Source organism: Leuciscus leuciscus (assembly GCF_965113295.1).
Source record: "Leuciscus leuciscus genome assembly, chromosome: 6".
In the NCBI taxonomy this organism is placed as follows: Eukaryota; Metazoa; Chordata; class Actinopteri; order Cypriniformes; family Leuciscidae; genus Leuciscus; species Leuciscus leuciscus.
In genome coordinates this window covers 33,879,936-33,892,621 of record NC_138730.1, presented here as the reverse complement: position 1 = coordinate 33,892,621, position 12,686 = coordinate 33,879,936, and the positions used below count along the sequence as shown (strand labels likewise).

The 12,686-nt window shown below is 36.1% G+C and overlaps 2 protein-coding genes and 1 long non-coding RNA gene across 4 annotated transcripts; 1 reads left to right on the top strand and 2 right to left on the bottom strand.

Moving 5' to 3' along the window:
- Positions 1-268: 268 nt before the first annotated feature.
- Positions 269-3,473, bottom strand: sdr39u1 (short chain dehydrogenase/reductase family 39U, member 1). The gene is made up of 6 exons (XM_082172069.1): positions 3,336-3,473; positions 2,789-2,895; positions 2,079-2,161; positions 1,859-1,980; positions 1,442-1,594; positions 269-973 (listed from the first exon to the last, which is right to left on the bottom strand). Exons 1-6 carry the CDS (start codon positions 3,349-3,351, stop codon positions 546-548), a joined length of 909 nt encoding a protein of 302 aa, XP_082028195.1. The 5' UTR covers positions 3,352-3,473; the 3' UTR covers positions 269-545.
- A 427-nt stretch (positions 3,474-3,900) lies between these two features.
- On the top strand, positions 3,901-7,738 carry LOC309500335. Its single transcript, XR_014206551.1, has 7 exons — positions 3,901-4,223; positions 4,572-4,592; positions 4,768-4,811; positions 4,988-5,038; positions 7,159-7,179; positions 7,359-7,399; positions 7,492-7,738. It is a non-coding gene; the product is annotated as an uncharacterized lncRNA (long non-coding RNA).
- A 222-nt stretch (positions 7,739-7,960) lies between these two features.
- ltb4r2b (leukotriene B4 receptor 2b) lies at positions 7,961-12,649 on the bottom strand. 2 transcript variants are annotated; one of them, XM_082171909.1, is made up of 6 exons: positions 12,361-12,649; positions 12,132-12,262; positions 9,643-10,237; positions 8,671-8,871; positions 8,535-8,575; positions 7,961-8,457 (listed from the first exon to the last, which is right to left on the bottom strand). In XM_082171909.1, exons 2-6 carry the CDS (start codon positions 12,167-12,169, stop codon positions 8,253-8,255), a joined length of 1,080 nt encoding a protein of 359 aa, XP_082028035.1. In that variant the 5' UTR covers positions 12,170-12,262; positions 12,361-12,649; the 3' UTR covers positions 7,961-8,252. The 2 variants fall into 2 exon arrangements, with proteins under 2 accessions (XP_082028035.1, XP_082028036.1); XM_082171910.1 differs by lacking the exons at positions 12,132-12,262; positions 12,361-12,649 and adding an exon at positions 11,190-12,125.
- Positions 12,650-12,686: the final 37 nt, after the last annotated feature.

The following is a 12,686-nucleotide window of genomic DNA, read 5'->3' as shown; positions in this document are numbered from 1 at the left end:
CTTAGAAGCATGTTGTGCACATCTAAGTGAACCTAAGATTAAAAAGCTGGTGTATGTGAATTGTGTCCATACACAGATTTGTTTGTTGATGTGCTTTTGTTCCAATGGTAGTTTTTGAAGAAAAATATGTAAACGTTTCATCTAGAGGATGACCTCTTGGATCAGACAGATCAAATATAGCCACTCAAAAGTCATGAGAGACATAACATCTGCTATTATCATCTAATGATGGAATATACTCAGAGATACCACAGCTGGACTCGAAACATTTCATGTAGACATTTATTTACAAATGCAGTGCTCATTTTTGTACACACAGACAAATATAACTTGTTCTTACGAGGGACAGACAATCAAAAGAAAGTTAAACCATTGTTTCTCTCAGAGTATCTACATTAAATCAAATTATTTAAATGTATCTGTCATTTTTGTACAAGCAAGCTTTATTTTGTATATGCATAATTCAATTCAAAAAATGTATCTTATAACTGCACTAGTATGCATAAAAGAATCTCTTCATGTCTCTTCTCTGTTTCAACTGATCACTAAGATCCAACAATTTCTTTTATAGCAGAAGTAAGATCTGGGTATTGAAACTCAAAGCCTGATTCAAGAGTTCTCTTGGGCACTACTTTCTGGCCTTGTGTGAGGATAACAGCTCTTTCAGAACCGAGGACGACATCCAAGAAAAAGCCAGGCACAGGGAAGATGGTAGGTCTTTTTAGAGCACTGCCCAACTCTTTAGTGAATTCAAAATTTGTATTCAATGCAGGTGCAACTCCGTTAAATACATCTGGCTCTGTGGATGGTGGTCCTTCATGGGGCTCCAAGGAATGGGCAATGATGCCAGCCAGGTCTGAAACATGGATCCAAGGGAAGGGCTGACGTCCCGAGCCAAGCGTCCCACCCAGGCCAAGCCAAAAGGGAATCATCATCTGTTTCATGGCGCCACCGTCACGCCCTAACACTGCACCTGAAAGTGAGTGGAAGAAAGAACATAATTGCACTACCATTCAGAAGTTAAGATTCAGCTAGACTTGTTTTTGATGCTTACCAAGGCTGCATTCATTTCAGCAAAAATACTGTCAAAACAGTAATATTGTAAAAATATTACTATTAAAAACAACTGTGTTCTATTTTGATACATTTTCAAATGTATGATGGTGAAGCTGAATTTTACTCCAGTCTTCAGTGTCACATGATCCTTCAGAAATCATTCTAATATGCTGATTTGCTGAAAACAGTTGAGCTGCTTAATATTTTTGTGGAAACCATGATATATTCAGAATTATTTAATGGATAGAAACTTCAAAAGAACAGCATTTATTTGAAATAGAAAACTTTAATGTTATGAATGTCTTTACATTCACTTTAAATCAATCTAATGCATACTTGTTGAATAAAGGTATTTGTAATGAATGAGACATTTGTTTAGATTCACCTGGTCTGATGATCACTTGTCTTGTTTTCTTAGCACAGTTTTCAGGAAGTTGTCCTGCCCCCTCCCACTCTTTCACCAGGCGAGAAAGGAAGTCAAATGGTGTCCAGTTGCTCTCTTCAGTGTACTGGTTTTGAAGACTAGGTTTATAACACGCTGAAGACAAAATCAGAGAAAAACTGCAAAAAAAGTCTACTTTATAAAATTACAAATCATTCACAATTAAAAATAACTATAGAAAAAAACAACTACAACATTATTCTGACTTTTTATCCTTTAAATGATCAAATCAGTATAGAGGAGACAAGACTATAGATGAACAGAGAAGTGAATGAGATTATTCTATCAAGTTATTCTGTATTTGATTAAAAAAAAAAGTCATATTTTGTCTAGCTTGCTAAAACACCACCACTTATTTACCTACTCCTGTAACAAGCACCCATGAATGTGGAGGAGTAGGTGATGCAGCAATAGCTTGGGCAAGAATTCTGGTTGTGTTTATTCGGCTGGAGAACAGATCATTTTTGTAATTTTCATTCCACCTAGAGTGTCAAAAACAAAATATTAAAAATAATATTAACAAAACCATATTAAAGTGAAGATAATTATTTATATACACTGAGGGGAAAAAAGTCCTCACCATCTCATAGGGTTCATAATATTCTCCCCTGCTAGATTCACAGCGCCCTCACATGGCGGGAGGCCCCCTGATTCTACATCAGCCTGTGATAAGTAAACATAGGTCAGGGACTCAGGGGTCCAAAACTCATTTCCTGGGGGGCCACAGACATGCAGTGTTTAGTTCCATCCCTGCTCCAGCACACATACCTGAAGTTTTCAAATAATCCTGAAGGACTTGATTAGCTGGATCAGTTGCATTTAATTAGGGTTGAAGCTAAACTCTGCAGGGCTGTGGCCCTTCAGTAACTAAGTTTTGCACCCCTGACATAGGTCAAAGTGGCCTCATCATCAACATTTACATTTAAGTCTACATTTAAGAGGTAATTACGCATCACACATTTAGTGAAAAACTCTGAACTGAGCCAGGCCTTACAAGGAAATTCATTATAATTTCTATGATACTGAATAATATCATAGCATGTCTGGTATTACTTTGGCTTGTAAAGTTACATATACATACATATATACACACACACACACACACATATATATATATATATATATATATATATATATATATACACACACACACACACACATATAAATATACATATACACACACACACACATGTAAATATACCACTGACATATTTACAGATACCAAAAATCATAAGTAAAGGTGGACTTTGATGCATATCAATATAGTCTTTAATTTAAGTTACATCATACCCATGTTATTTTTCCTGGACCAGGCTGCCTGGATATGATTGTTATTTCATGGCCTTTGGTTTTTAGCAAACGTATCAGCTCACGACCCACAAACCCTGAGCCTCCGCCTGGTGAGAGTGGAAAAAAAGTGAGAATTGAGAAAACTAAAGCTTTATAAATTTTACAATCAAATAGAGAATATAAGTTACAACCATTTATCCGCATGAAATAAGATTTTATATATATAGCATTTGACATTTGCAGCCTAATAATAATAATAGCCATCTCGCGCATGTGTACATGCGCATGCGCTGTTACAGCACTTACGAAACACATCACCTTAAAAAAAATCAACTCTCATTTATCTCGTGACTGATAAATGAACCTAGCCATATCATAATAACACAATCACATACAATCAAAGAAGGTTCCAGGATATTTTAATACAAGAATAAGTTTTAATGTTTCTATCAAAAATAGCTCTGTGTTACAAATCAGCACACACAATGAGCTATTTTTTGTTACGCTATCATGCATAATAACGATAAAAATGATAAATGTGATATACCTATTACAACTCTCATTATGCTTGTAAAGTTGAGTCCGTTTATCCTGACAACTTGCAGAAATCCACTTCATTCACATCTTTCTGCCTGCTACTACTGTGCCTATATGCCTACGAAGGTCGTACTATGTACCACGTGATCCACACAAATTGGAGCGTAACTGCAGCCATGTTGATAAGGACGGCTTACCTTCCTTTAACTGAAAACTATCAACATTGTACTTAACTATGCAACAATGATATTCCATACCAATATGTAATATGATATTTAAAATATGTTATTATAAATAATAATAATTCCCTTTTAGTAAAACTAATCTTTGGAATTATTGTGCATTCTCATCAATGATGCCCACAACTTCTGTTTTAAATGCATCATACTATGTCTGCTGATAATTCCTATAACATCAAAATTAATCAACGCTTTTCAATACATAAGTCACATCATGTTGGGCCGCCTGAATTTAATGATATTACTCTGATATTATTAATATTAATCCAGTTTATAATTAATGGGGGTGGGGTGCCGACCGCAACCGGAAGCGCTATTTTTCTGAAAACACGTGGTTGGTTAGGAGATAAATTCGGCCTCATGCCATAGTAACATCCTTTCTGCTTGCAGTTCTCAATGGTGTTGTAACGATTGTGTGCAGTCATCGAAATATTTGTTTTGAATTCCATTTTAGTTGTATTAATACCGTAGCACCAGTTGTATTGCTATTTATGTTGTTTTTATGAAATATATATTTTATTTATTTTTAGCTTTAGACGAAAAGTGGATAGTTCTCGGTCTACATTCTCTGACCGTTTTAGAAAATATACATAACTACAGGTCAAAAGGATGCGTTTTCATAACCATACCGGTGTAATGGACCCATTGGAGCGTATTCTGTGAGTTTAACCTTTGATTCATATTTTAGAGCAATACTGAAAGCCAATAAGTCACGTGTTTTCAATGACAAGTTTTGTTGTTTGCTGATCTGGCAGGTGCATCTGCTTTAACTACATTCACATGCCGCATGTTAAACCCGGCTGTATCATTGCTGTAACGTTTTTTTGCCTGAACCAAGTGCGCAGCTTCTCAACCTAGACATGATGATCTTGCAGTCCGTATTTCACCTGAATCTAATGATTACAAACCTACTGCACTGACTGGTTAAAGCTGCGGAATAAAGCTATGAGATGTTATGGTTTCCCTCAGAATACATTCTAATGTGCGATCATTTGTTTATTTTACAGGGACCCGCCTTTATGGAAATGGTGAGTCCAAATATCATGTTTCTCATGCTAATGTCGTGCACAAAGTTGATGAACTGCATGCGTCCGTGTTTATGAAATTCAGTGATTTCTTGACATGCTCTGAAAAAGTGCTCCTTGGAGAAAACGAATCTAAGTTTAGTCTGAATGCTCTAACATCATGCCTAATATTCTGCAGGAACCTCAACTTATAAAAATGTAAGCAGGGAGGTGTTCAAAAAGGTAGGTTTTTCTTTCATTCTGACATTTGAGTAAATGATTATTTTAAAGATCAGTCTGCGAAGTCAATATAGTCTTCAATGTAAGTTGCATAATATTCATGCTATGTTGTTGTTTTTTTCTGGACCAGGCTGCCTGTTCCTGGATATGATTGATTTTTCTTTTCCTTTGCTTTTCAGGTTTCAGCTCACGACCCACAAACCCTGAGCCTCTGCCTGAGAGGAAAAAAAGTGAGAAATGTTTAGTTTTACAATCAAACAGAATAAGAAAAATGAACATAATTGGGGGGTGGGGATATTTATCTGTATGAAAGTAGATTATATTTATTGTATGACATTCACATGTTTGCAGACAATTAATAACAATAGCCATCCTGCGCGTCTGTACGCACATGCGCTGTTACGGCACTTACAAAACACTCACCTCAAGAAAAATCTAAATTTTTCCAGTGATCGGTAAATTAACCCAGCTGTGTCATAACACGGTCACATGCAAAGGTTTCAAGATATTTTAGGACATGAGTTTAATATAGCAGAGCTATGTTTCTATCCAAATATGCTCTGTGTCGCAAACAAAATGTGCAATTTTTGTTGCGCTATCATGCAGTGATAATGCAACAATTGATATAGGTGACTTCTCTATTACAACTCTCATGCTAGTGGAGTCATTTTATTCTGACAACTTGCAGAAATCCACTTTCCTATCTTTCGCCTACAAGGGCTGTATGTTTACCATGTGATCCCCACAAATTTGGCGCGTAACTGCAGCCATATTAAAGGCGTCAAGTTAGCTTTTAACTGAACTACCAGCATTGTACAGTACTGAACCATGTAACAATATTTCATGCCAGTTAGTAATATCTTTAATATTAAGTAAAATACAATAATAGCACCCTGTAACAATTCCCTTTTAGTATAACAGATTTATTAATTATGCCTACAACTATGGTTTTAAATGCATCATACTATGTCAGCTGGCAATTCATACAGCATAAATTAATCAAAGGTATTTTATACAAGTCACATGTCAGACTGCCTGAATTTAATGAGTTTTCTCTGTGGAATTTACAGTCAAAGAACCAAGGACTAGATATAATGAATGAAAACCCGGAGTCAGAAGTGCAGTCAATTGAATAATTTTACTGAAGAATAGTTTGAGGTGTTATCAGCAGAAGTCAGCTTCAACACTCACAAGGACTTTGTAGGCTGCTCTCCCATACATTCACATTTTCACAGCAATAATACCTTATACAAGTCTCTAAACTACGTCTTTACTGCAGGTTGAATGGTTCTGATTGGCTAAGAAATGGATAAACTTAGGAAATAGCCGTATAATTGGAGATGTGCTTCTGCCTCTCAGTCCATGTGTGGATGATACCAGGACCCTGGTTTTAGGCACTAGGTGACCTTCCTAGGTCACAGATATACGTTTCTGGGCGCCAGCTTGTCAAGAACCAGTCATATATCTCCCCAGGTTGCCAGTTGTTCACCTCACCAATACTGATCTGTAACAAAGAATACCTACACGGATACACCGCTTCAAGGCTGAAATTGGTTGAGCTCTGGCTCTAACAGGATACTTACCCAAAACATGCTAATGACATGTTGTTCTCACAGTTAGAGGTACAAACACTCTAGTGATTGAATATAGAAAAGAAATGCTTTAAGAATTGGTCATGTAAGTGACGGGATGACGTTACCTCGGATGTTTTGTTCAGCTAGAAGATTAAATTGCTTAAAACGTATGCTTCTCTCAAAAATATGGAGAGGGCACAATCCAGTAAACAGGTAATTATATGATTAAGTATAATCTCATAAGCTTGAAACGGATATTAAAATCATTTAATGTAGAAGGATCAATATTGATTTAATACCTTGCTTTTAAATCACTCATTCGATATACATTGTAGCGGCAGTGGCTTCAGAGTCCAACCCTTCAACTAGGATTCAGTTCATAATTTGTGGGGGTGCCGCAACCAAAAGCGTTTTTTTTTTTTTTTTTTTTCTCTGTAGAAACTTGGTTGGTTAGGAAATAAATTCGGCCTCATGCCATAGTAACATCTTTCTGCTGGCAATTCTCAATGGTGTTGTAACGTTTGTGGGCAGGCAGTCAATGGTTTGAAATCTGTTGTAGTTGTGGTTGGTTTTTTTTTTTTTTTTTTTTTTTTTTTTTTCTGAACCAAGTGCGCAGCTTCTCAACCTAGACATGATGATCTTGCAGTCCGTGTTTCACCTGAATCTAATGATTACAAACCTACTGCACTGACTGGTTAAAGCTGCGGAATAAAGCTACAATGTTATGGTTTCCCTCAGAATACATTCTAATGTGCGATCATTTGTTTATTTTACAGGGACCCGCCTTTATGGAAATGGTGAGTCCAAATCTCATGTTTCTCATGCTAATGTCTTGCACAAAGTTGATGAACTGCATGCGTCCGTGTTTATGAAATTCAGTGATTTTTGTTTTGACATGCTCTGAAAAAGTGCTCCTTGGAGAAAACGAATCTCAGTTTAGTCTGAATGCTCTAACATCATGCCTAATATTCTGCAGGAACCTCAATTTATAATGTAAGCAGGGAGGTGTTCAATAAGGTAGGTTTTTCTTTCATTCTGACATTAAGTGCATCCTTAAAGAACCGTGAGATCTTTTTATTCTAAGTCTATTTTGTTTTTTCTTTGTTTAGGTATTTACTTCATGTGACCTGGCTTTCTACTATGGAGTTGATTGAGGTTTAATTTCTCTTTACATAGGCCTGCTAGAGACAAAAACAATTCTATGCTACCTAACATAAAAATATATAATTGTGACTTGTAGATTTGTTCTTTTTGAGTTGCATGCTGTCTTGTTCGTTTGAAAGGTGACCGCAATATATATACTGTCAGTGATGTAAAGACTTGAAACTGCTGCAATAAATTCTCATTTTTCTCATTCTCAAATTCTCGGCTTAATTCATGGTGTGAGTTTAATGCATATTCCTATGAAATTGGGTTTCAAACTATGTTTTAGATATTTGACCATTCAAACTGAGTCCTGAAGAGTTTGCTTTCTGCAGTTGAGTTTGTACTACTGACATATGAAAGCACAGTGTAATTCTAAAGTGCATGTTCTCATGTTATTTCATAATCCCACTCCTGTAAACATACACACTGGTGTGAGGTATAAATACTCTTTATGTGAATTATTTGCATGGGAATACAAGTTTTTTTTTTACTTATGCAAAACCACTCCAGATTTACCAGGATTGTTCCAGTGTAACAGCATTGCAATGTAAACTGCTTGCAAACTTGAAGGTAACTTAATATGAAGGTGAATAAGCTCATTTATATCAATGGAGTTAAATGCATTTTAAAAGGCAGCTTTATGAATCTGTCCTGGTGATTATTCCATACAGTATCAAAATGTACTGTCCTAGATTCTTTTATATGGTTCTCCACTCCATGAGGTTTAAAGTCTGATAACCTCTTTGGCCTGGCTTCTTCGGGCACCATAGTCCAGGACTGTGCCCTCAAAGAGTCGGGCCATGAATGCCAGGCCGTCAGCTTTGATGTAGGAGCGTCCAGCAAAGGCGTAGAGGATAGGATTGGCACAACTACTGATAAAAGCCAGAGCGGATGTAACCACACGGCTGGACTCCCCGATTTGAGCCAATCTGGGGATAGACAGAGAAGGTGGTGGTTGACTTTTGATGAAATATCTGTACTTTAAAATCTTTAGCACACCACTTACTCTTTTTGGGTTGGTCCCTTTTGTATAAGTGCTGCCACCACCTGACCAGGAGACAAATGATAATTCATTCATACACTTGTTACAATATAATTCCTAGGATTTGAGAAGATTAACAGATTCAAATAAAAATACTTACTTGCACTATATTAATAATGTGATAAGGAAGCCAAAAAATGCAGAACGTCACAATGATGGCTTGAATAAGATTCTCGCATCGTATACTTCTCTTGAACTTGGTCTGTCTGAGGCGGCGAAGGATACACACATAACTGCTGACTATGATCACATATGGTACCAGGAAGCCCACCACCGTCTCAAGTGTGTACTGGAATACCACCTGTTCATAATGACATTTATGGATTACATTTTGTAAGGATAATGCACAGTCTGCAGATCATTATCGAAAAATAAACATGGATCACCCGGAGTAGTTTATATTATATTAATTCTACCGTATATTATAGTACAGTAATATTAAATACTGAAGTTTTCTGAGGTAAGTTTCAATATGATTAAGAACTGAAATAAAAGATTGCACCAGTTGTATTTCTATCAGTGGATCTCAACCTTTTTGACTGGAAGGCCCCCAATTGTCCAACAAAATGTTCAAAGGCTCATCATAAATTACAATCATTTCTCTGGTATACATTTATCTGGTTTTACATTTATTTATACATTAAGCAGCTTGTTTTCAAATATATGTAAATATATTCAGAAGTTTCTAGAACTGTATATTCTTTAATAAAACAAAAGTTCTTAACAATAATAATAAAATTTCCCAATGAAATAAGAACTTTTCAAATAAATATTTAAAAATATATAGTGTTTTCACCTTGATGTGTTTTTTTATTATTATTATTGTAACGCAGTTTAATTCAACTTAATTTAAACAATATGAATGAATCCTAGAGCCCTGTTAGAAGTTAGAAGCCCTGGGCCCATTGGTTGAGAATCACTGGTTTATATGAAACGAGAGCAAGTCTGCAGCGTGATATGAGAGATATGAAATACAATACTAAGCAGTTTGATACAGCATTGCTATGGACGATGGATAGACCAATCATAATCAAGTATTCAAGCATCAGTGGAGCAAAGAGAAACCACTCACATGTTGTAAATGCTGGTGATGAGTTGCACATATTATGCGTTTCTTTCCATTGTCATTCTTTGTTTTTTCTTCTCTGAATATCAAAGCAGGAAGTGCCAAAAGAAATACAACAATCCACAGGCCCCCGAGCACAAGTAATACTATCCGTCTACGAGTACAAGCAGTCAAGTATGTGGGCCACACCACTGCCACTAGTCTGTGTAGACTCATCAGCGTAATGATCATAATAGAAGCGTACATGTTTGTATTGCACAAGTAGAAAAGCAGCTTGCACATGGCACCTCCAAATATCCAATTCTGCTTGGCTAGGTAAATTATAAAGAAAACCGTCAGACACATCAGACAACCGTCTGCACACGCCAGGTTGAAGATGAACAGGGTAGTGACGGAGCGTTTGCGGGAACGTGCCAGGATGCTCCAGATAATGAAGAGGTTTCCAGGAACACCCAGGAGGAAGACGATGCTGAGGATGAGGGCCCCAAAGGTAAAATAAATATCGTTACCTTTATTGCTCTCACCCTCAAGATCGTTTGTTGTCGTGTTATCCATGGAGGTGTTCCCATTTTCTGATCCCATGAGGAAGGCGTCAGAAGAACTGATGGGATCAGAAAGCAATGTTATTTGAAGCTGGAAATTGTTTCATAACCATTTAACCCTGCTAAAAATGTTTTTAAAAAGTGTTTAAAATCCCTGTAAAATTCAACAGACTATCCTGACAACAGGTAAGACCAGCAAACTATAGATAGATTGTTTATTTATGTATTTAGGGGAGACCGGGGACAGTTGCAACACTTTTTGCATTTCTCTAAATTACTCAGAGACTATTTGGACTAGACCAACCAAATTTGTATATATTAAACTTGCATCTGTCTGCTAATTACCCATACCATTTAAAGATGATTATATATGACATATCGTTCACAGTATTTATTTGAATGGAAGAAGTCAGATGTTGCAACTAACCCCAACCCAGGGGACAGTTGCAACACAACCCAGGGACGGTTGCAACATGTTAAAAATACCTTAAATTTCATTAATTAACTTAAGCTTTTTGTCTCAATGAGCAAAGAATTCTGAAAATATTAACTGTTTTAGGCCTGGCTACTATAATATTATAGTATTATTTATTTCAATAATATTATTGTAGATTATTATGTATTTATTTAGTCATATTTATCAAATAACAGTTATTGAGTTTTGTTTGTTCATGTGTAGAACATAGGCCTACATAGATTCAGTGTGCAGGAGTTACAGATGCTATTCAATCTCTCCATATTTCAGTGTCAGACAGGAAGAATTTAACAATTTGCAATGCAACAAACTTTTATTAAACATGCAATTTATAACATGTTGCAACCGTCCCCAACCCTATCAGCCATGACAGAACATCATACGCCTGCTAGACACACTGACTTTGACACATGCTAACCATGTCACTTAGAAGTCAACAAAACAATAATTCAAACTAAGTAAGTTTTGATTAATTCATACAAAATGTCAGGACAGTATGACAAAAATATATCTCATGAAAAAATTTACTTTCATACCTCCAAAACAAGTTTTGTTCAATAAATGCAGCAGCAGATGTTGAATATGTCTACTGTCTTCTTGGTGGGTGGAGGGTCTAACTGTGCATGTACAGTATGAGTGTCATCACTCTAGCTTGTTTCTGATTGGAGAAAAATTACATGTTGCAACCATCCCCATGTTGCAACTGTCCCCGGTCTCCCTATATTTATTTGTCAGCTGTTATAATTTTTTAGAAACCGAAACAATGGTGTAGCATTTACTTTCAAACAATTTGCACTTTGCTTGTAAATTTCACAAATAGTTAATAAGAAATGACAAGTAACACATTGAATCAAACATGAAATTTTGATGTAGCCTATAAGAAATTGTAACATACTTCACTAATCTTGAAAAATATTTGAAAAAAATAACTAAACTCAACATTGTTCTTTTATTTTCTAGACTAAATTGAAATTATTATTAGCACATGATCAGCTGGGGTAAAAAACAAACAATTATATTTGACCATGTTATCTAATTCAGATTATGAATTATCGAGGTTTTTTTCTTTAATAATGTTTGCTTCAGTGGGCAAATAAAGTATGAATCAGCATCAAGGATGGGCTCTCAGCAACCGTGTAATTATTGAAATTCAGCCAGAAATCTGCCAGCAATGAAAAAAACATGCATGGAAACAACGTGCTAAAACTTGCTGTGAACTTACGCTCAACTAAAGCCACTCAGATGCTGTATTATCTGTTGATCAGAGGATCACGTCCTCACCCTCATCCCAAACGTTCTCTTCTGCTATCTAAAAGTGCTAATTTCATTCTTTTTTTACAGCAATTGTCAAGAAAAGAATATCTCATTTAAAGTCAAGTTAAAAGAACACAGGTAAAGCAAGGCATTTAAAGAAATAGCATTGGGAGGATATTCACAAATTGAACTGTGGTGAACCTATTCAGTATTGTAATCCCTACGTTGTAAGAAGATACGATTGTCCAGTCGGCAATGTCATCAGTCGGTTCTGATTACGCACGTTGTTGACCTCAGAACGGCAAAGATGAGTGAAATTGAGAAATTGGACAGAGTTGCGTCAACAGAAAGTGGCCTGAAAGGACAAAGATGGAAAAATACAGGCAGATTATGAGTAATAAGACTGTAATGTATTTCTACTTTGAAAATCAAATAGGGTTTCTTGTAACTCACCAATACACTTGATTAGATCCGAATGGCTGAAATGTATTTTCCCTGAAGTGACCAGATGGACCTGGTTAGCTTGTGTGGTCTCCGAGTTGGTCTCTCTATTTCTTTCCCCTGTCTCTCAGATAAACTTTCACATCTTATTCTAAATTTCCTAAGTTTACATTGTTTTTCAGTGATCTCACTCTATCAAATTTTAAATAAGCTATTTAATAATCAAGCACACTTATACTTATTAATGCCCTACTGCTTCTTTCTGTTACTAAACTGCTAGTCTTCTGAAATATCGTGTTCAAATTTACTCCACCCCCCATCCTCTTTCTCCTCCCTAT

What these genes read in the sequence shown, in the direction of transcription:
- sdr39u1 (XM_082172069.1), bottom strand. An exon ending in ATTATGAACCCTATGAGATG is followed by an intron (nt 1,981 to 2,078) that starts GTGAGGACTTTT and finishes TTGACACTCTAG; the next exon opens with GTGGAATGAAAATTACAAAA. An exon ending in GGTGCTTGTTACAGGAGTAG is followed by an intron (nt 1,595 to 1,858) that starts GTAAATAAGTGG and finishes TTTTGTCTTCAG; the next exon opens with CGTGTTATAAACCTAGTCTT.
- ltb4r2b (XM_082171909.1), bottom strand. Translation starts at nt 12,169, where the DNA reads ATGACATTGCCGACTGGACAATCGTATCTTCTTACAAC. An exon ending in ATCACCAGCATTTACAACAT is followed by an intron (nt 8,872 to 9,642) that starts GTGAGTGGTTTC and finishes CATTATGAACAG; the next exon opens with GTGGTATTCCAGTACACACT. An exon ending in AAGGGACCAACCCAAAAAGA is followed by an intron (nt 8,458 to 8,534) that starts GTAAGTGGTGTG and finishes GTCTATCCCCAG; the next exon opens with ATTGGCTCAAATCGGGGAGT.